Source organism: Nesoenas mayeri (genome assembly GCF_963082525.1).
Source record: "Nesoenas mayeri genome assembly, chromosome: 14".
NCBI lineage: Eukaryota > Metazoa > Chordata > Aves > Columbiformes > Columbidae > Nesoenas > Nesoenas mayeri.
Genome location: NC_137556.1, coordinates 14,763,866 through 14,788,283, shown reverse-complemented (window position 1 = coordinate 14,788,283; position 24,418 = coordinate 14,763,866). Strand labels below are relative to the sequence as shown.

General features: G+C 38.5%; 1 protein-coding gene across 6 annotated transcripts in view; it reads right to left on the bottom strand.

Moving 5' to 3' along the window:
• Window positions 1-24,418, bottom strand: part of TENM2 (teneurin transmembrane protein 2) — a gene marked incomplete at both ends in the record, with an annotated part of 489,425 nt that overhangs the window by 71,377 nt on the left and 393,630 nt on the right. For 3 of the 6 annotated variants that reach the window (XM_080353522.1, XM_080353524.1, XM_080353526.1), the window contains 3 exons: window positions 2,387-2,599; window positions 4,041-4,241; window positions 9,679-9,873. In XM_080353522.1, the coding sequence (XP_080209648.1) occupies window positions 2,387-2,599; window positions 4,041-4,241; window positions 9,679-9,873 (609 nt within the window). The remainder of the gene's footprint in view (window positions 1-2,386; window positions 2,600-4,040; window positions 4,242-9,678; window positions 9,874-24,418) is intronic. The other 3 variants (XM_080353523.1, XM_080353525.1, XM_080353527.1) reach the window with 1 other exon arrangement.

Genomic DNA, 24,418 nt, shown 5'->3' with positions numbered 1-24,418 from the left:
TTCTGACAATAAATGGTCTGTCAACCTTTCAGTTGAAAGCAAAACCATAAATAGAGTACTCTAAATTAAAATTAGTTTCTGCCTAGTTTAACTACACTTCATCACATCAACATTTAAACACCTTGAGCAATTCATTCTTGTTCCAAAGTATCAATCCACTCTAAGGACAAATCTTCCAGTGGTAACTGGATTTTTTTTGTACAAATACTGACAAACATTAGTTTTACTCTCCTTATCCTCCAAACTCGTTCTCTGTTTCAGGCCCACGTAAAATTAACCAGTGTGATCAAGCTGAGCTGTCCCTCTGAACTGAATCCCATTTCTGGCATCCTGTTTTGTGACCTATGAAAATTCTTACTAGTCCAGGCCTGCCAGAAGAATATATATCTGTCTACCTACACAGAACAGGCAACTTATAACTGCACAAATTTAAGACATGATCATTAGAAGGGCAAATCTAATTTGTTTGCACTAGTCTCACCTTTGCCACAGGCAGACCCACATTAAGCTTCAAGGAAATCCTTCTAATACATACCAAACAAAAAAGCTTATGCATATTTTAAGCACTTTAGCAGCATCGCTCTTCCTCTAAAAAGAAGAATTGATTATATATATCAATAGTGGGGAAAATACTTATTTCACAGCTCTGAAAATGAGACTAAAAATCTCACTTTGGAGTTCCCTAGTTCATCTTGTAATTTTCAGAATTCTTTTAAGATATCAGTACACGGTATCTTTTTGTCTGCACAGTAATGAAGACTTTAAATAAACTAATTACCTCTAAACATAGGCATATTAATACAAGATTATAAAGCAAAACAAATTTCGCACAAAGCAGCAACTTGTAAAATAAGCAATTATTACACAATTTAATGCAAAAATATATATATATACTAGGCATTTTGTAGAGATCAAGGAGATACTTAATATGAAAACAAAATGCCTGGATTAATCCAGCAGACGTATGTTGATACGATGGAAGTACGAAAGCAATCGTTATAAAACACTCTGCATCTGTACTGGTCACAAAGTGTTCAGTCATAAAAGCTTTGATTTAAATCACATTAGCATGGTGTGGTGGAAGCATGCAGCACCACAACATCAAAGGAAAGGCCCCCAAAATATGTATCTATTTTCTCATTTTTTCTTCTCTCCAATTAGAGTATACTTTTAGTTTCCAACTCGTGTGTATTGGAAATGGTTTGTATATCAAGGGAGAAATCAGAGGGGAATGAAAAACAGCTTGAGGGATGCAGGAATCTCACCATACTTTTAAGTAAAGAAATAACATTTCACTTGTAATAGGACTGTCCCATTAGGGTCCCTGATTGCCATGAAAATCTCAATTGACCTACTCCTTTTCTTCTTTAAATTTACCACTTTTGAGAGAATTAAAACAATGTGACCTTGGATTTGGACTTCTTTGAAGGTACACCTCACAGTCCTCCAAAAGGTCTTTCGAGAAAGTACACTTGTGTGAATCGCACGCTGTCCCAGCAGTCGGATGCTCTTGTTCCAGATAACTTTGCTCAGGCTTCACAGGAGAGATGTGATCACTCAGAATTTCCCATTTTTCATTAAAACATAGGGAAAAATATCATTTTTTTTCAATTGTTTTCAGTATAAAACTTTACAAAATAATCCAGATACACTACCTGACTGCTTGTAGAGACAAAACAAAGATCTTCACAATTTATCTTCAGGATAACTTGTCAAGCACAGTAATTTAGAGGACAGAGCACCACGGCTCTGTGCAAGTGTGACCTTTTTGAACTTCCCAGGCTGACCCATCACAAGCACTGCTCGATGCCCACGCTGCACTGAGCAGCACCATTAGCAAAGGGTCCAGGGGTGTGTGGCAGCACCCGCAGGGCCCCCGTGCCGGGACCGGCCGTCTGCACGCCCCGTGCCGGCTGGCAGGAGAGCGCTCGGGAGCTATTTCTGTAGCACCAGGAACACTTATTCCTCCACAACTTGACCCCTGCTCTGTGTGGGGATGGTGGTGATGTGTTTCAGATGCGATGTCTAATAGCGGGAGAGCATCGATGCATCAGACCGGGAAATTAAAAAAGATGTAATTCACACAAAGGAATGCATAGTTAAGTTTGAAGATCTTGGCTCAGATGATGCTGTAATGGACCATTTGTTACGTATCTACTTACTAACGTTCATCTGCTGGGGAATTTGTTGTTGGGTTTTTTTTTTTCCTCCACTGATCAGTTTGTTACTGATTTTAAATGATTCCAAGAGCTCACCTGCATTTCACCCAACACATTTTGAGTCAGAGATAATACCTGAAAGCACTAGGGTCCCTAAAGGAACAGCCTATTACAATACACAACAGTAACTATGTTTCTACGATTTATGAAAAGAAAGCAATATGTGCCTGTTTCGGTGCCTGTCGTTTGCCTACCAATGGTGCAGTGCTCCCCATTCCAGCCCTCTCTGCATTCACATTTCCCATCTTTACAAGTGCCGTGCTCTGTGCAACGGGGATGACACACACGCTGGTCGCACGCCTCTCCTGTCCACCCTTCTTCGCAGCGACACGCTCCGCCAATGCACACCCCGTGAGTGCCACAGTCGACGGAGCACACTTCTAGGAGAAGAAAAGAAGGAGGATTATAGCTGGTTCGGGTCAGCCCCAGCAGGGCAGGAGCAGCAAGGGAGGATTTTGCTGAAAACTACACGTTGCCAATGGCTGGACTGTTTGTATTCATATCAAAACCAGCACTTAGTTTTTGCTTAAAAACAGACTTTAAAAAAAACCACCAAAGAAACCAAAAAACAAACTAAATTATGTTAAAATGTTGTTTTAAAATAGATCTGCTACTGTATGCCGGACAGACTGCTGCAGGACTGTATCCTCTGTTCAGACACCAGTTCCAAACCTGGACCTCTGGTGGTTTTGATACAGCCATTGATTTGCTAAAAATGAGACTGAAACTCACCTAAAGCTCATTCAGCAGCGAATGGTGACAATTCAGGGTCACTTAGACTCCAGGAGCGATGGGTAAAAGACACTTTCAAGGGAGAGATTTTGGAATCCTATTACTAACATGGTCAGCCAGCCGGTGTCTCACTCCAAAAATTCTTCTACTGTTTTGTGCCAGCTGAAGTTGCAGAGAAGCAAGCAGAGGGGTCTTTTGCCTCATGCATCACCAAAGAGGTTGACAGTGAAACTCTCATTCATGAGTTTTTCTGGCTGCTGACGCATGAAGCGGAAAAAACACACCCTGATATTCATCTACCTGATGGGGTATTCTAAGTCATTAACCTTGAGAAATAACTGAATAAATGTGAAAAATGTTAATGTTATTTTCAGAGACTTGCTTATGGCCTACAGCTCCATCTCAGGGTTCAGCTTAGAATATAAATGCAAAATTCCCAGTATTTTTCCCCCAAAATAGAACATTTGCTGTCTTGTCAAAACTTTGGTTTTTTCTCTTTAGCTCCTTCTGTTAGAATAATCAAGTTCTGTGACTGCAGCTTTGGAGAGGGATAAAATTTCGTAGCTTACACTTTTATGCCTGCTTTTTAGTGTCTCTTGCTCTTTAATTATTTTTTAAATACTCCATGTACAACTGAAAAGGGAAAAATCCCCTTTATCTGAACAGAGATATTTCTGTTTTGTGATGTTTTACATAACTGAGTAGCATTTTGATGTACGGTAAAGCAAACTCCCAAAACTACGTAATTATAGTGTTTCCCATTCTTCAAATGTTATAAACATATTTATATATTATGAATTTTCATTAGCAGTTGGGAAACAGATGTGAAGCACTTAAGTAAAAGGGGTCATCGTAAGAATGAAATACAAACTCCTAACGGGCATTCCCCTCACCCCCCAAATCCCAAATTAAGAATGTCACAAAAATAGCATTTAAGATACACAACGGATTTCTTCCCAATGTAGCTAAACAGCACGAAACACCTTCCAAAGACAATTTTCTAAATGATGCGCGTTTTGAGCTTGCTGTACATATTAAAACTTTAGGAAAACAGGATTACTGCGGAGTCAGGAAGGAAGGTTTCCTTACCGACGGAGCAGTCGGGCCCCATCCAGTTGGGGTCGCAGGTGCAGAGCCCAGTGTCGGGCAGGTAGGAGCCGTGGCCGCTGCACTGCTCGGGACACTGTGCTCGCGCCAGCTCGCAGCTCAGCCCCCCCCAGCCCGGGCTGCACAGACACTCCCCGTTCACGCACACCCCGTGGCTCGAGCACGTCGGGTCTAAGCAATCCACTGCAGCAGGAAACAAACAGACAAACAGAACAATGCGGAGAGAGGTCAGTTCGCACAACGGGATGGTTGGAAAACTGGAGACGCGTGCTCTGAAAAGTTGATAGCGCTGTGATAAACAAAGCAAATCGATGTAGTTCTTCAAGTCGTATTAACACCTGGGGAAGTGCGATGTGATTTGTGTTTTAGCTCCAGATAAACCAGGGTGTGAGTGAACAATGAAAGGTTACTGCAGGAACGCTGCAGTGAAGAAGCACAAGGACTTAGAAATTACACTTAAATATACACATATAGTAAGAGTTCCACACTAAGTTTCACCTGGGGATGCTTCTTCTGAAATACACTGAAATTCCCAGGACTCATGCACTATATTTAAATAACAAAACCTAAAATAACGGAATAAATTGCACCTTTTCAAGGGTATTTTTCTTTGGAGTTTCTTCATCAATACTGCTATTATCACTATTGAAATGCTAGAGCATTGTGAGAATAACATTGTGATATCTACTTTAAGTATCCAGAAGGCAAAATATTACTGGCTTTCAGCTTCATTTAGACTCCTAAATTATTCAGGCACTTCAGAGCATTTCCTTCGTGGTCCATCAGTAGCTGAGCTGTGAAACTGAGAGTCCCAGTTACTTCAACCCGTATTCTAACCAGCAGATAATTCCTCTTAAAGAAATAAAGAAAACCAGATACACATAAGGATTTGATCTTTTCTCAATCCAGAAGCAACAGAATAAGAAAGTGAAAATAGTTACGATGGAAAATCCATGAAATTTCAGGTGCCATTTCAATCCTGTTAAAGAAAGAAATGTTATGGGCTGTCTTTCAAATAAACTCTATATAGTAACATTATGATCCTCAACATTTTTATTTTGTATAATGAATTGGTGTAAGTATGCTATGCTCTACTGCAAATACCAACATAGAGGCTTTACCAACTGCCTTTTGCTGTGAAATTGAGGGCCAAGGTCAAATTCATGTCCTAAATCAAATGGATTCATCTCATGACTGGTATATATTAGCTCCCAGCAGAAGGACCTAGAATGATTGGCATTCTCTCTTGCAGCTCTAGGAAGATCTGAGCTTATAATGAAAGTGATTTATCTCTCATCTTTTCCAAATTGATCCTTCTAAATTAAGGCAGAGACATTTTCACTCTACCTTATGTGAACAATACTCGATCTTTAAAATCTCAACTTTTCTATAAACAGAGTCTTGTCAAATTACTTTATGTAGTTGCAGAATATTTAAAGTAAGTATATAGATTAGATACAACACAGAGCATTGAGGCAGGCACATGCAGAGAAGCAATAACATGAGTTATCAGAATAGTTTTGATTTTAATTCAGATTATAGTAGTACAGGAATAAATTGCTATAAAATTCCTTATAAGATTTTCATTTTAATGATGACACTAGCTATGTGGGTTTTGTCTTTTTTTCTTTTTAAAGATTTAATGCTTAGGTAATTGGACATTTAAATATTGTAATGCACCTTTGTATTTATAGGTAAACCAAGCTTGCTTTATGGTTCTGTTCACGTAAGATTTGATAAATTCATAAATTGTCCTAAAATTATCTGGAATGCTTGTCCTGTACTGTTGTTCCTTCTGGGTGCTTAATGAAATTAGAAGCTGCCCAAAAGTTCGAACATGTCTTTCACACTATTTCTCTTGAGCTTGACAGACACAGAACTGTGATAAAACAATCTGATTGAACAAAGACAGAATATAAAGATTTAGGTCAATTTACTTGGAGAACAAAGATTACTTTTCCCCCCGTAAATTTAGTCTATTCTGGTTTTTTTTGAGATGGAAAATGTATAAAGGGTAATATGTGTATAACATTGTATATGGCAGGACAGCTGACTTTAGGAGATACTGATGAGTCCTCATGTACTCTCTGTGTCAGAAAGGTATCATCTTCCTTCTCAAATCAAAGTACTAACAAAAGCTAAGTGAAGCACATGAAAAACACCACCTTTTTCTACATAAATTAACCGTCTTTCCTCTATCCAGAATTACAGTATTCATGCAGCTGAGACTTCTTTCCACCAAATAAGCTTATCAATAACCCTAAGCCCCAAATCTCCCTTCTTTTACAAAATAACACACCTTTGTCCATTGTTCTAGACAAATATACTTTATAGCTGTTTTGTTCTATCATATGAGTAAGTAATAGCTTTCAAAGTTTAAATTGAACAGAGTTTTAACTTTGAACTCAAATCTTGTTCTATTTTAATACGTGCTCCTAGAGTTATCATCTTGGGCCAGATCCTCGGCTGCTAAAATTAGCATAACGTGATTACCTGCAGCAGAACTACACTGACTTCTGCTGCAGAGGTGCTGGCCTCGAGTCTTTAGAAGGGTTTACAATGGTATTTAATAAGGATTTATAAATGGAACTTCTTTGGTGTTTAAACAAAGGAGAACGTGCCTTAGCATGTAGGTACATTAGACTTAGAACTCACAGCCCCTTGGCAGCTCAGATCATTAGAGCTCATTTAGTATTGGGCCCTCTGTGGATTTGACAAAAAAGGTACGGAAAGCAATTTATATCCCTAAGGACAAAAAAGGAGGTCAAGGAGTTTTCTGAACAATATGTACCATAAAACCCCCAAAGAGCCATGAATTACACTTATGAAGTTAAATGTCATTGACAAATGACTCGACCATGAAGCTGACAGGAAAACCACCCTTAAACTGCACCGAATTGGGCAATTTCACTTATCTCCCCCTAAACCAGATTGAATGAAACCTGACAAATATGCCACTTCATCTTGTGTGCAAATTTGTTAATAGAACAACAGTGTTTATGCTGCAAAAAATTTTGCATCACAAATATTGATTTTGGTGCCACTTACACTTCAGGTAAATTGTTTGAACAATATGACCATGATGAATATCAGAAATAAAAAGCTAACGGGAAGAAAAAAAATGCTGACCCACTTCTTCTAATTCAATATCCTAGTTGGAAAATGACAAATGAATCAGCCTTTGCCGTTCCTTTTGGAAGCACAAATCAACAGAAGAGATCTCATAAATTATCTATAAATACAGATATATTTATTTGTATCATTCTACCATTAGAATGGCAGAATTTTAATTCACACAAAAAGTTTTTTAAGAAATCAGATGATTACCTGCAACTGGAGAGGCACCACTTTATATTATAACATTTTTCTGGTAGCTCTTGAATTAGTGTGAGAAATATGTCAGAAGAAATGGAATTCTAGAGTAGAAGCATAATGGTTGTTTTTATTTATTTGTCAATTAATTTATTGATGTATTTACTGCCCAATGATGTATGAAAAAGGTTATTTTAACCTTTCTTGTCATGTTATTGGCCCCTTACAAGTTTACAGTCAATACCTCCTGCCTTTCTAATCCATTTATCTTTTAAGAAAAACCTTATCCTTTCAAGCATACTGCTGATTAAATAATGTACGGCCTTTCACCCCACATAGTAATTCACCTCCCCAAAACTTTGTTGACTGACAATGCTTTGCAGTGTTTCCAACTGTGAATGGTGTTAGCACTAACACCTTTGTAAAAAAACATGCACTAGTTTGTCCTATGACCTTGTCTGGAGCTGGTGATGTGCTTGTTTCACCCGTTTCAAGCATTCACCTTAGGAGAAGCTGAATTAAGCACTACAAGAGCCCGTTTGTCTCCCAGGAGTGCTATGGGATTCTAGATGTCTGGCCCAGATATACCACAGCCATTCTAGACAACTTGAAGTAGAGAGAGAATTCCATGCAAATAGCTGGAAATTACAATCAAGATGAGGGAGGAACTGCTTACAAGGTAAAATGCAGACTCAAATGAAGAAAAGATCATTATACCTACCATACTCTCTCTAATAATACAAGCATTTATATGACAACACAAAACATGATCAAATTCATATAACTTCATTAGACTGGGCAAACCATTGCAGTTACCAGAAACTGGATGTTGCAGAGCATGCTGAAGACAGTCTTTTCCATCTTTGATTTCAATGAAAATGCTAGCTATAGCAAGGCATTTCACATAATTTCTGGATATTTCCTATAACCATACGCTCAGGGTGAACTAAGAACTATCAATTCTAGCAGACAAAAAAGACATTACAGAATTTTCTGGATATAGCTTAGAATGCAAGTTGTTAAAAACAATGGAAAAACTCTGCTGACTTGAGTTGAATTCTGGATTAGAGCTTTAGAAATCTGTGTGGTGAAGCTTTCCTGGAATGAGGTGACAGGCATGCACTGAACAAACAGTTGCAGATTTGGCAGTCCCACTAGTCCTAGCTTTTGTTGTTGTTGTTGCTTTTAGCAAAGTAAGTTCACGCAGCCAAATGCAAGATCTTGTCCTAAAGGTGATGACTGCAGTTCACATCCAAAGGGTAAAACCTCTAGTGACTTAGGTCCCTATAGATGTCTTCTGTTTGTTTTTTGATGGGAGATACAGCTCTTTACTACAGTGTAAGACAAAAATCAATACACATGGTAGACAGATCCGCATCCCACACAGAAAACTCCATAGAGACTCTTTAGTCGTAAAACCCTGCAGCTCCAGTCCTATCACTCTAGTGCTCAAACTGCTCCTCCTTCAGGAGGATTAATAAGCTCTGGAATGTTTTCATAAAGTAGCTTGAACTATTCCTGCTCTGAGGATGTGCCAAGGTATGCTGAACTGTCTATTTAGCAATCCTTTGGGGAGTTAAATTCCCTTTTAAAACCATCCTAATATACTTTAAAAAGAAAAGCTGTCCAATTTATGGTTTGCATTCTAATAGAAAACACTGTGAACAAAACTAATATTGAGCTTTATCTATGACCGCATTTTGTATGGGTTATTTTGTTAAATTTGCTCATTCTATATAGACAAAGAATTGGACACTTTCAACATGAAGAGCTTTTCTGCATTTAAAGGACAGTTATAATTTGTGGGCACCATATACCTTTCTTTAATCCCACGTGATTGCAGCTAACGGGAGTAACTTGTCCTACACAAAGTCTGTCAGGAACATGGATATCCAAGTCTTTCAAATTTGTTTCATCAACTTCTCTCTTAACAGTGACTGATATGTTTGCTTTGTGTGGAGCTGCAGCCATACAATTTTCCCTGCCACTGGTCCTTTTTCCTCTGCCTTTCACATGTAAAGTGTTCAATAAATATAATCCATTAAAAAGATTTATCTTTACTCTTCAACAAAGGAATTACTCAGGTTTACTTGTGACAGACAATCTTAATACTGCAAAACAACATATAATAGAAGGTGAGAAGTTCTGTCTGAACTTTGATAGATCAGTAAAATTGTGCGGACTATATTTTTACCTCTCTTTTACAACTATCAGATACAGTAGTTTTACATTTCAATTTTTATTCTATTCTTTCCTTTTTTTTCTTCCCATTGAATAACTCCAAAACCCAGAAAACAAACTCAATTACCTTCTTCACAGTTTTCTCCTTTATAGCCAACAGAACAGACACAGTTCCCTTCAATGCAGGAACCATGACCTCCGCATGAGGGATCAATACACTGGCTGATGGGGACATCACATTCTGGACCTTTCCAGCCACTGTAGCATAAGCAGGTGCCTTTAGAGTATTGACCATTGCCACTGCACAGCACCGGGCAGGCAGCTGGAAAAGGGAACGAAAGAAGAACAGCAGAGAGGGTCATACATGAGTTCACGTAAAAGAGTGCTAGAAACCCACTACCAAATACTTAGACATATATTCAAATACATTAATCTACTGGCAAAAGAAATTGAAGCTAATTTGTACTAGTTCAGTTCCTCATTTCCAAAATCATTTGATTATTATATTATTTAATAAAATGCAAACGTGTTGAGCATTCTGAGAACACATCTAGTATTCTTTATAGGCTATTGATGAAGTTCAGAATAACTGATGAAGTAATGTGAACAAATTTGAGTCTGACATTGCTCTGTTCCACTAGGTAACATCCAGTTTTCACAGATAGCAGAAGACAAAGTATTCAGTCCCTAAAACACTTTATAATAGAGCGTATTTCTTCTTCCATAACACTTTTTTAAGGTTATGTCCCCCCCAAATTTTAGACCCTTTGACTTGTATTTTTTTTTTAGTGTAAGAATCTTGAACACATGGATAACTCAAGTTTTAATCTACAACAAGTGCACCTTGCCACTAATATCCCTGCTGAACCTTGTTTTCCCAAATCCCTGAGCGACTGCTCCTACCCTGCATGTATTGACAAGAAAGCACCATTAACCCTTATCCCTCTCTTATTATTAAGGGGGTAAGACACATTTTGAGTAAATATTCATTTATGCAAATGAAGTGAAGCCTGTGAATAATAAAAGTAGTCAGCAGGTCTTGGATGCCAGGAATCAGATGTTGTACATATGCAGAGCAATGGAAAGGAAGAAGTGGTTTATTAAAAGCCAGTTACACATAAATGTTCCAGTAAGGCATATTCACGCTCCTATATGCCCATGTCTTTAGCAATCTGGGAACTTCCATGCCTGTCAGACACTGAATGTGTGGTCACCAGCCAGAGAAACAGAAAAAATAACAGAGGAATAACAGAAAATGGGAGTAATGAAGTGAATCTTTGAGGAAAGGTGCACTTTTGTGCTTCTCTGTGATGCAGTTTGATAAAGACAAAAAAGTATTTCCCTGTCTTTTCACCCCTCAAATAAATTAGAAACTAACAGCTAGTTTTACAATGCCAAAAATATACTCAAAAGCTACTATTAATCATTAAAAGGTCCTACTGTCTTCTTGCTTCTATTATCCCTTTAACCTGAATGATCAAGGAGAACACAAGTAATTGATTTCTTACAATGAAATGGGTAATTGTCCAGTTGTACAACTTCTCCACTGTTCAGTCCTGTAACCTTTCTTAATCTTATCTGTCCCATTGATCTGCTTCAAGAACACACTTCAGATAGACTTTTTCAAGAATTTTCTTATTTGAAATAAGAAAAAAATTGATCAGAAAAAAAATTCAGATTTGTAACCTGAGATATTAGCTAAAATTTAGAATGCTGAGAACTATTTCAATTAAGACTACAGGTCACATGTATAATATTTTTTAGCCTGTCTTTTCTACAGCTGAATAATAACAAAATCAGAATGGTGAAGATCGGGGTTTTTTTGCTACCCCTCCTCTGTCTTGGGGCCATATTGTCAGGTTTTTTGGTAGCAATAGGACTTCATTCTACTTCATTTCTGTTGTTCTCTCTTATTCTAAGTCTTGTTCAATCTTTTCCTTACTCACTCCTAAAACGAGTACGAATCTGAATAAAATACATTTTTCAGCAGCAGTTTTCTGATTTCAGATGTGACATATGTTCACAAGTGCTTTATTAAGTTCCAAGAAAAGGTTTATGGTGAAGTTCTACCAGTTTTGCTTGTTGCAGCTGGTTTCAGAATTAAGTTTACTGCACCAGCTGGACTGAATTACAATGCAGGCGAAGTTCTGTTATGTTCATACTGCACTCCAGGACAGCCTATTTTGCATCTTTTCTCACGTCACCATCAAACACCCTTACATGACACACAACACACTGAACCAGTAGCAACTCGTATGCTGTATGACTAGCTCTTCCTTCTCTCTGCATCATGGAGCCCACCTCTGCTCCTCAGCATGTGTGGCTTTTCACTGCCTGGACACCCTAATGCTGCTACTGCAGGTCAGATAGGTGAGCCACAAAGAAAGGGAGCAAACTAGGACCACTTCCACTCTTCCAGTAGGAAGACCTGGGGACACAAGCTATTTCTTTGCCCATAACTCTCCATTTCACTGCAATTTAAAGTCTTGTTTGGGTTGATGTTGATACATTTTCCCAAATTACTGTAAGCAAGGTAATAACTTTAGTCTTGGTCTATTTACTTGCCATGGTGTAGAGGATGTGGACACGAGTGATCAGAAGGCAGCTTGTCCTGAAGACCCGGAGTAATCGTGAATGGCAAGTTTGTTGATGCCACCTTCCACACCCTGTCTCTCAGCTCCTGTATGTGGTGGTCACACTTGCAGTTCCTTTGTTCATGTCCACCACAGAAGGAAGACATATTGTTAGAAGCAAATGCTCTGTATGCTTCCCAGCCATTGAAGAGACTGAGCGTTATCGTTATTAATGGTTGATCGGTGTAGCTTCTCCAACTGCACAGGCACACACCAGCTCTTGCCTTGCTTTTGCCCGTCAACATCCTAAGCATGCTGCGATAGAGCTGCATGGAAAGGTCGGTTCCCAGGAAAGCTAAACGAATCAGTAGACGGTTTCTCCAGATAAATCACATTTGTTCAAGTAGTTATAAAAACAAAAGTTAGGGCTGACTTACAAACTGGATACAAGTAAGGAATAGATTTTATTTTGCTATTTTACAGGTCAACATAGCACTCATCAGCAGAAAGGACTTCTGTTCTGCAAACCTCTCCTCTGGAGTCAAATCTCAAAGGCAATAACTCAATTTGAACAGCACAGTCTCCTACAAGCGGGACTGAGCAGAAATAAATCCATTACCAAAATAAATAAAAAACAAAACTGAAAAAAACCCAAGCAACCTAGACCTAGCTGGGTGATACTGTGCCAGCGCCCCTGTGTGAGATTGCTTCTCTCCTTGCCTTGCGCCTCAGTCTCATTAAACAATGGGCAATTGTGGTCCAGCTAAAGAGATATATATCTGCCATCTGGAACATGTCTATGGGAAGGCCATTCTTAGATCCTGAATTTGCAGGGTTCCACTTCTGGGAAATCAGAGACTGGCACAGCAGAAGAAACAGTAGTAGATGGTGCTGCCTCTTGGGCTAAAGAGCTCCTGCAGTAGTGTTTTTGCTCTGCTACAGTGCTTCAGGAATCTCAGTAAAAGATGAAAGTCATGTCACAGCTTTTCATTCCTGTCTTCATGTTTCTATCACGTCAGAGGTCTTGCTGTGGTTTGTAAACCTGTTCAGTCCTAGTGAAGCTTGTATATGAGCTGAAGAGTAATTTGCTTTCAGTGATCTGACACTGCAGTGTGCATTGCCAAGATGTTAGTGACACCAGAACTGACTTTGGACAAATGTGAGAATCTGTCATTTAACCTTAAGGAAGAAACGAATAGTTACGGTTAGGACACTTGTAACCTAAAGCCACAAAGTTTAATCTACAACCCTTTGCTAGAGTTATTCTACAAACCAGGAATATCATTTTGAGGGTGAGAAAAAATGGCAGAGGCTCGTGGTCAGATTTTGGCATTTCCAAGACTTCCATGTCACTAAGATTGCAGGAGAAACATGTCAGCAAGAATATATGCAAGTGTAGGTTATAAGGAGCTGGCATGTCACTGCTGTAAAAAATAGCTCTTCGTTAATGTTCCTGCTGTGGGTTTACAGGCTGTCCTAAGTGAGGAATAGAGAGAATCAAGCTGCTCTTCCATAGAATGCAGGTGCAGGCAGCCTAAAACGAGGTCTGCTAGGCTTATTTATTATACTAGACCATGTTGCTCCTGGGTTGGACCCAAAACAGCCCACTCTAATTTTATATCCAGGTTGCTTCCATTAATGTGCAAACAACTCCAGAATTATCTGGAGTTCTTGTTATCCAAGACTGCTTATTTCCCCTATGTAAAGCGGATGATGCCTGTTCCAGGAGAGAACTGACTGCTCAAAGTTTGTTGAAGGAGTGTGAAGAAAAGTTGGTTTATGTAACAGAACAATCAAGTTCCATCTCATTTCTGAGAACAGATAGGTTGCATAAGGACAACATGTATCACATACCAGGATTGTCAAAAAGTGGATAGAGGTCTTCAGGAGTAGTTATGGCAACACTGAAGTAAGTTGAGTACAAGGGTATATCTCCTAAGTGTAGTTTAAATAAGCACAATAGGCATTAACCCTAAACACGGTTTTGTTGCTGTGATTCTGCCCTTTAACAGTATTTTAACAAAGCCAGATGAAGTTCTCAACATGGGGCTCAGCTGATCAAGTTACAGCCAACAGATACTACAGACCTTTGAGTCCTATGGACTGCACACATTTAAGAACATGAATTGAACAGGAAAGATCAGCCGAACATCCCTCTAAAAGTTCTCTCTCTAACAGGTACCTTTGGATAGGTATTTTTTGAGCAACGTTGATATTCCTTGATGCATGAGGAAAGGTGGTTTGGTAGTAGCATGTTCCATACAGACCAGGAGAGGAGATGGTGAGGGATAATGCCCAAATAACCTGTCATTAAAAGCCACCATTTGGTCCAATGACTCTTAACACAGTTCCTCCTCATAAAATAGACAAATTGGTATACTTCTCTTGAAAGTTATTTGAATTTCTGGACACACAAATATGCAGACTCAAAAGGTTTTTGAACATGTTTCTGCAATGCTTCCCTGTCCTGGACCAGGTCACATCCAATGCCCTTACATGGCTCTTACTTTGCAAGGAGCTCAGAAATGGGGCGTAAGAGTGTTTTGTGCCACCTACAGGCTTATTCAGAGCCCAGAGAAGCTGTCAGGAGTTACTCCGTATCAATATCAAAAGCTTCCAACTAATGTATCACAGAATTTTGAGGTGAGATGCTCATGGTAGGTCAGTGAGGGGAGTCACTGCTCTGGATGGACAAAACTCCATCAAGCCCGTTGGGGTACTGTTTGAGTAAGGACCAGAATGGTTTCATCCATAATGCCTGTAAGCTCTAATCTTGCATATAAACCAGATTCTTCTTACCACAAGGTGGTGCGCAAAAAAGCTGAGCTTGACTCCTCATTCACAATGTAAGCAGTAAGGAAAATTAGGACTGAGTATTGAACTGCAAGTTTAAGGCTACACTAACAGAACACCTAGACACAGTCTGAAGTGCCCTTACACCTCAAGCACCGCTAAACCGCTCCATCAACGCATTTTAACAGGATTATCTGACAAGTTAAAACTCATGGAAGAACTTTCCCTGACTGAAAACAAAATTAGACAAAATCATGGAATGAAAATCTACAAAGGATGCTATAAACAAAGAGACATCATCTACTGTGGGAAGTCCTAACACAAGTTATCTCTAGAACCAAATGAATTTACTGGAGAAGCATCACAGGTACATTTTTTACTCTTCCTCAGCTATCTACTGTATGCCACCAACTCTGGGCAAAATGGAATTTTGGTCTAAACCACTGCAGCTTTAGTTCCATAATACAGTCTCTGTACAAACAAAGAAAGTAACATTCTGAAGAGACACTATTTATACTCCTATGTAAGATAAGTTCAGCCCTTGTTGAACTGTACAGAACTTTGTCAGACCAAAGAGAAATAAAGATTATTTTTATCTGTAGATGTTCCTGTTTAGAAGGATGAAGAGAGTTTCAGTCCTGCAACTTTTGTTAGAGAACACAGCTTAATAGAACTATGCCTGACAGCATATGCCCTTTCAGAACTGCATAAGGATCACCTGTTCTCTATGTGTGAGCACATACTTGCATGTGGAATTGGTCTCTCGTAACTAGTATGACCCAACTGTGCAGGATGTGCACTAATGTTAGTGCGCATAGCACTTGTTGAGGTTTACACAAAGTTTGCTTGGGGTCAGATAAAAACTTGGCTCTACTCCCAACCAAACAGACGCATTTTGAGTCTTCTCCTCAAGAAGAATTTCCAATTTTTTTGAGTCTGATTTTGCCTGAGCAATTTCTCCCTGTACTCATTAGTGCAAGTCAGCCCGGTGTCCCTAAGCTTGGAGGAAGTCATTACGTATCATGAAACAGAGTAAATATTTTTCAAGCCTTTAATACCACCATATTAGCATTCTATAGTTGACTCTCAAAAATCAGCTGAGCATACAGATCGGGCAGTTTTGATACGCTCTTTGGACAGAGTTGCACAAATTCCTAGTTACATAAAAAATGAAATACACACTAGCATAACAGAATCAGCTGCTCTTTGCTTCACTGACCGCTGGGGATTGTACTGAAGACAGATGTAGGTCAAACTTCTTACCAATGAACCTTACCAGGGAACCTTCTGGGTGCAGTTCCTCTAGGGGACAATAAATTCAGACTGTAATAACTCATACTTGGACTTCCTTTTAGCAGAGATTAAACTGCTACTGCTGAGACATTATGCATGATTTTGCCAGTGCATAAAGAAAATGGATTACTATTCATGACAGTCTAATCTGAAACCAATACATGTATTCCAGGTCAGCTCCAAACTGGAGTAGAAATACAGGGAAGATGCAAAACTAATGTAAATTACAACTGCCTGGTTCCAAATACCTAAAAAATATGAACAGGGTCACATTGTACTGGCGTTTTTCTCTTTTTGGTCTTTACCTTGATGACACATATGTAGCATTTAGTCTACAAATGCTAAGTTCTCTTTAATGGACAAATTAGGTTAAGATACAAGCAGGTGAAGACATATTTTACTGATGATAGAAGCTGAATGCTACTACAATTGTATACCAGAGCCCTGAATAATTTTAGATTCAGTCCAAAATCTACAATAAAGTTCTTGCCTACAATCAGCCTCCTAAAGTGAACTCATATCTATTTAGATATAAACAATCTTTATTTCTAATTGGCTTATAATGTACAAAATGACTAAACCCAAAGGCATTGCAAAGATATGCATTTTAGAAAAACAGCCCAGTTAATTAAGAACTTAATTTCTGCCAACCTTATTCAAAATGTTGGCTTTAGAATTTACATTATTATTATTTTAAACAAAACAGTAATGAAATATAACAAATTATCACTTCCCTTATTACATCAAATGTTTGCCCATATTTCTAAAAAATTAGGAGACATTCAATATATGATTATTCTTATTTATAGTTTAAAAATAAAATTTTTTGTTTGACAATATTTTCCTTCATATTTTATGTTTAAACCTATTTGAATCAGTTGGGTGTACATTTCACTACTTGTCAGCATGCCTATTAGTTTCAACTGGAGTTCATTTATGGATATGAATATTGGTAATAACTGCTAGGACCACTCCATGGTTTATCCTGTTTCACACTTTTACTAGTTTAGCTATTTTTATGCTATTTTCCTGGAAAGAAGCTGTCCCACCCCTAGCAAACTTATCCCCAAGAAAATCATTCTGGAATGGGAGATTGAATGAATTGAGGCCCATTTTCTCTCGTTTGTTCTTTATGCCTCACAAACACAATGTTTGCATGGTCGGGAAGAAAGGTGTTTGACTAGACTGCCTGCTCTTCAGAGCTCACCAGCTTCCATCAGGCTGAAATGTTCTTACGTCACAGTTAGGAAGATCTAGACCATTATATGCCTTATTATTTACTTCCTGAAACTGTTTGACTACAGAACACAAAAATAATTTAAATGCTTTATTTATACTAGTACTCTACACTTGTAGGCATCAGGTCAGCGCTAAGATGAGATGTATAGTCCTCAATAGTAGTCATGCTCCCTACTCAGTGCAGTTGCCCAAGCCTGAGCCTTACCAAGCTCCTTGTCGAGCTCTGTCAAACTGCACATTAGTAAGCAAGAAAGAGATTCACAGAAGAATTTCCAGAAGGACAAAAAACCCATCAGGTGTGTCAAATCTCTGACATTCAGAAACCATTTGGGGAAAGCAGCACACGCTGACTTAAGCACTAAAGTATGGATGCTTTAATTAATCCAGGGTGAATTTAATTGCTTTAGTTAAGTGGAAATTGGGTTAAAAATGATGCAGAGCATTCTGGGGTGTGTTAAAAACATGACATATGAGTTGGATGAATCGATAAATTAAAAGCGCACAGATGTTTTAATTAAACCCAGGAAAGTTAACGAAGATCACTAGAGACTTTTAAGCCTATGATTAATTCAATTCATTTAAAATACCTGTAGAGATATGGGGATGCCTCCATTTTGGGAGTTATAGAAGTTCTCAATCGATAAGTACTTAAGCTGTTCTATAAAAAAAATGGCAGGTTTTTTATAGAAGTGACTGAGCAACATTAATCGTACTATGAATATTTACATTCTTCTGAACACTCAGCAAACTTTTGCTACGGTCAAAATTTATTAAAACGTCATAGTTTTCCTCATTGCCTTCAACGTGACCTTATCTGTCAAAAAGAAAACACTTCTTTTTTCTTCCTCTACCATTCTACAAAGCTCCTATTTCCATTAGATAACTGCTTTGCTTACAACTGTTACAAAAATCTATGTAAGAAATGTGAATATGTCTTCCCACACTATCCTGCAGGAATTTCCAGACCCACAGCAAATTTTTTAAATTATCTCTTTGGGGTTGGTCACTTGCTACATGAAAATTTTGCTTCACAAATAGACCCTTATGATATTTTTAATAACAATAATGATGCATTCTGTAAGAATAGGGAAAATAAAAATTATGCAAACAACAGATACATTGGAACTAATGTAGTGGTGGACTGAAAGGGCTGAAGCCTCATTACTGCTAGCATGAAGATGAGCTTAGACAATCTAGAAAGCCATCAACACAGATCTAAGCCTTAGTTCTCCAAAGATATTTGAGAGAGAAGAATTATTTTCAACTCTCTGTGTGATACGTGGTATTGGAGGAAAACGCAGATCGTGGATACAAGTGTTCTGAAAACATGGACTAGTGATCTAAACCCCTTTATCTGTGAGAACTTGTAACACAGAAACAGAGCTGTGGAATTCCTGCTGTAGATAAAAGCAGTGAGCTTGATACAACTGCAAGAACAGGCAGAGAAAGAAATTTTATTTTCTACCAACAGAAGGAAATAAACAGATGTTGAAATCAACTGCTGTCATAGACAAGCACGTAGAGTTTTTTTGGTATGTCTTGATAACTTCATCACCAGTAAAACTGAGGAGGAAGGGAAAACTAGAACTGTTTCAGAGGTTTCAGTAGCTGTCTCAATGGAAAGGGCCAGTGAGGAATCAAAGAGATGAGGCTTCAAAGTTCACAAGAAGCAGCACTAAGGACAAACACCAAACACCAGAATTATCCTTCCAAATATGTTGTGATGCATAACAGAGAAGCACTAACACCACGAAGTCATTTATGCATCTAAAAAAATAAATGAAAATATGAAACATTTCTTTAAATATTTTGGTAAGATTTTACACCATTCCCAGTGAATGGTGTTAAAACTATTACTTCTCTGGAAATGGTTTAGCTCTGGCTTAACAGCAGTGCCGCAGATGTAGGATTGCGCCCATAAACTGCAGTATCCAGGGTATTTAAAACCCAGACTGCTTTGGTCTCATTTTCGTTACTACTATTTGCCTTATTAAATTTAGCGGAAAAGATTCAAACCATAACAAAATTAGTTGCAGAGTTCAACATTAGCTGTAGATATTTCACCATTTTTCTACATTTGAATTAGAATTTTTTTGTTTGTTTGAGAAAGCAAAGGGGGATGCAGCTAACTGAGTTTTATCTCACCCAAATAGGGTCTAAATATAGGAAAAGTTCTAAATTACAGGTTCAGATCTAGATATAACGTAGATACGAAAAAAGTCATGCGTGCTGAAATCGGAAGCTGTGATTCAGGACTGCTTATGTTATTCAGGGATGGCAAATGTCTAAGGATCTATTAACACCTGTATTTCTATAACATGATTTACAATACTACTTAATCATAGTTGCTTCAGTGACATTTACCATCATCACAAGGACTCCAAGATGATCCCAACACAACTGCAAAGACAAACTTTTACATCTTAATGAAATAAACAAATAACAGTACAAGTCCATGGAGACAATACAATCTAAAACCAAAATGTAGATTGCAACACAATTAAATAAGCTAAGCAATTAAACATAAAAGCAAATTACAAAGCATACATCACAGTGAGCACAATTCAGCTCAGCAGAGCATAGTTAGAGCAGAGAGATTCTTAGCCAGCAATAAAAGTAATATAGGATTGGAAGAAAGATTTTTGGCTTGCGAGAAACTAAGCTGGACACTGTTTTGCATCGCACATGCATTTGTATGCATCTCCACCTCCTTGCTGCACTGGGAACCCTTTGAAATATTCTATTTATTGGAGTTCCATTGAAACAGAAAATATTTGTGCAAATAGGTGCGCTGCTGCTGCACATGTATAAGAAGGGAAGAAAGATAAAGTGAAGCAACTGATAACAGAGCAGGCTTTGAAAGCAGTGGTGAGAGATCAAATGAATGTAAGCAACTTTGAATAAGCATGAAGATATTACTATAATGCTGTTGAAAAAAAATCCATTCTTAAGATTTTACTATGTTTACATACGCTTCCCATCTTGCACATAAGCAAAGCAAACTTCACTATCATCCTAAGCCAATAAAGGCTGGTTCCAGCTGCGGCCTCAGCTACAGCACAGCCTGTGGCTCTGTCTTTGGCCTCTCAGTTTCTACAGGTTGAGTAATGAGTGATCAGATAAAGATGCACTGGTGGTCACTGAAATCAGAGACGTGGAATTACTTACATGCCTTCTTCTTTTCTCCTACAGTATTTTGTCCAGCAGTGGTACTAGCAACTTTGCTCACTTATTTCCTTCCTCCTTCATTACTGAATTCCTCAGCATTCCCCATTTTTTTCTTAATCCTTTAAGCTTTGTCTTCACCATTTTCTCCTACAGAAATTAGTCTACCTTCCTAGCTGCACTGCTATCCTGCAAGCTCTTTGGGAAAAGGAGTCATACATAATTCCAAGTTCATATGCTGCAACGTGAATTTAGAAACATATGAAAAGGCGATGCAATCCACAGCACAAATTTGTTTACTGGTGGTTTACTATAGAAAACAAATGCTAATTAAGTTGCTCTACTAGATGCAAGTATTTGGTATATTTAACAACATTAATAAATATCTTTAAAACTTCTGCAGAATTTTGCTGCCCTGTAAAGACACAAGTATAACAAACAGAAGGAAGGATCTGCCCCTAAAAACCAGGAGCATATCCATTTGAAATAATTCAGGATAAGATCTTCCATAGATAAATACTATTTAACCCTGAATTCAATGTTGGAATGAGCAGAAGCTATAAAAGCTTTAAGAATTATTAGAAGTTAAAATTTTGCTTGCTGAAATCCATACTTTTAAAGTATGTTTACTCAAATATTCACAACTCTAAAAGTAACTCCTGGATCCTATTTCAACTTTGCATATATTCCCTTACAAAGAACACAATTGATATGAAGCACCAATTTTTAGCCCGACTCAGGCCATGGAATAATCTGAGTACTCTTATGTCACCATCCTTTTACTAATAGCACATACTCTGCAAGCATCTGCTAATCCTCACATTTAATGTACATTGTACTACAGGGACAGGTAGGTGTTTTTAACAAGTGATTAAATGTTAGGATGCTAAATGACTTGTGTTGTAACAGAAATCTAACAAAGTATTGTTACCCTGTTGTAACTCTACAACAACCTGTTGTAGAATTTGGGAGTCCAGACTCTCCGGTCCTCTATTTCTACCTGTAACCTCCACCAGAGTCTGTGCAGAGCGGTGAGGAAAGCTGCAGGCTAGAAACGATGGTTCCTGTTCTCCGTTCCTTGTCACACTGCTGACTGTGCCTGGAGCCCCTTTTGGAGCCACGACCACTAACAATCCAAAAGAATTCAGCCTGTGACACCTTCAGCTCTTGGCTCCTGTTTAAATTGCCAATTACAAAGAGTTAGAGCGGTGGCTTTTGTGTTGGCTCTACTTGACTACTTGACACTGGATCAAAGCTACTACCTCATTTCATGCAGACAAGCGAGCAGCTGCTAGACAGCAATGACTTCCGATCGCTGTCAAAATAGGTTACATGTCCATTTATTTATCCTGTAATCATTTTAGGCAAAGTTAATGGCATAAAACCCTTCTAAGAGTGTACTGCAGTTCCATAAAACTAAGAAAACTGAGAGCAGATGGGCAAGCCCTGCCCTGTACATTGAATTCATTGGAAGGCAAGTGAGGACATGATCAGTTTGGCAGAAATGAAAAATGCCTGCTAATAAAATCTGAGACTGGGAAAACGAGAAGAAAATTTATAGCAAAGGCATTTTAAGGTACTGAATCAGAGAGGTGGGAACTGCTGGAGAGGAACATTGCTCAAGACGGCCTTGTCTGTTCAAGTATCAAAACGATGCTTCCACCCACTGAGAGAGAAGGTTGAGTGACAAGCCAGGGCTGCGCTGCTGCTGCTGCAGCACACACAGAGGTTGGCACACAGACACACATAAACACACAAACCCCAAAACCAAACCCACCCAGAAAGAGATACCAAGAGAGAAGCTGTGCATGCTGAATTTTGTCAGCTTCAAGAAAGGATGTGAGATATATCAGATATGTGTGGGTGACAAGTCATGAATGCAGCATTTCCAAAGAAAAGCACACTTTCTTTTTTATTTTTGAGTACAGTGTAAGTGATGAGACATGGTATGATTATGAACACATAAAATGTTTGCCAATAAAGGTGTTATTTCTCTAACTTCTCTTTTCTCTCTAACCCACTGCTTCTCAGCCCTCCCCTGCTGTGTCACATTGGACAATACCACTGTTCTACCTGTCATTTACGTTCAGAATCTGGATATTAGTTTTGACTCATCCGTTTCCTCACCTCACATTCAGGCTCTGACAAAGTCGTACAGATTTGTTCTGCACTGCATCTCTCTGTCAGAATTCTTGCCCTAGCTTTCAGCAAATAAAATCCACACTAAATCAACACCTTTTACTCCAGTGTTGATAAATTCAGGCTTCCTCAGTCATGCACGTGTGCAAAGGGCTGCAAAAATCACATTGTTAATCTGTTAATCTAACCTTCAACTATGTGTCTCTTCTTTCCCAGCCCTGTTTCAGGTCCCTTCTCCGCTTATCACATAGAACATGAACTTCATGCTCCAACTTCATTTTCAGACCCACTTCACCCGAGACAGCTCACTGCTAGATTTCTGACTTCAACCTCTCTGTTACAATGCTTTTGAAACTCAAATTTAAAAAGCTTTTTTGAGCTCTTTCCTGTGCTCTGTCTTCTTTGGAAGCCTCATTTGCCCTCCATTACCCACATGATACTATCTGCCCCATTTTTCCTCTTTCGAACTGCCTTTTACCCCAGTGTTCCCCAAAACTGACAACAGTCCCACTACTAGTGTGCTTATAACACTGAGTATCACTTTTTTTTTCCTTATATCTCCACATCTGTCAATTGGTTCCCATTCATTCCCTTTCAACTTGTATTGACACGGTAAATTCCTGGAGGTAGGTGCTGTTTTCATTTATTTGTTTTGCTTGTAAAGCACTAAGCACTAGATTACCTTTAACAAGTACTGTCGCTCATGACAATCTTTTTATAATGCCATAAAAAAGGTGTGTTTTTCTATACTATTGTTCCTCTCCTGCTCTTTGCCAAACCAATCTGCTTTGAGAATCATTGTAAGTAATCCAACCCACACCCCCTGCCTGATCTATAACCTGTTATTGCATAACATGCACAGGACAGGTGAGGGAGAAAGGCGATTCAGCACCACCTCTCACCCTTCCCTTCAAAGCCCAGTGAGCTTCTGGTTTCCAGTTCCTAAAATTTCTAGCCAAGTTATGAAGGGAAATATTGTTTTCCTCACTCGCAAAGGGAGGAAATACTAACTCCTATATATGACCAGCATACGCCCGACATGATCCATTCATGTGGGCCAGGTGCTCTACAGCAACGAACTGAGTACTAAATTATTCAGCAAGATGCATTAGAAAATTCATGTTTTCCCCACTGCAATCACTCCCAGAACCTCTTACACCACTGGGAGCATTTTTGACATGGGACTACGAGAACAGTTTCAAGCAGAGTATCCAATGGACAAAAACCCCATTACTTTATGCACTATTGCCTCTGAATAACCTCAGAGTAAGAAGAGTCCCAAACAAGTGACATTTGAGTAACAACTGAGAAAAAGCAAGAGTTGCTACTTCTAGCAATTATACCTTAGTTAAAAATGGTCAGCTGTTCACATTTTTATACAGAGATTAACAGTACACACATAAGAAAATGGTAGCAGCAGGAACTCTTATTGTGGTGTGGGCAATCATCAGAAACAGCAAATCCATTAGAATAAAAAGAGATAGACTACACTTTACAGCTTAGTAACTATTGCAAACTAAATAGATGTTGCAAAAGAAATAAAAAGAAATTTTAAAAAACCTACCCTTCTTTTTATACTTATTAAAGTGGCGCCGTCCTTTGCCAGTAAGCCAAAAACAAACAGAATGAAAATAAAATAATGAAAAACCCACACAAGGAGAACAG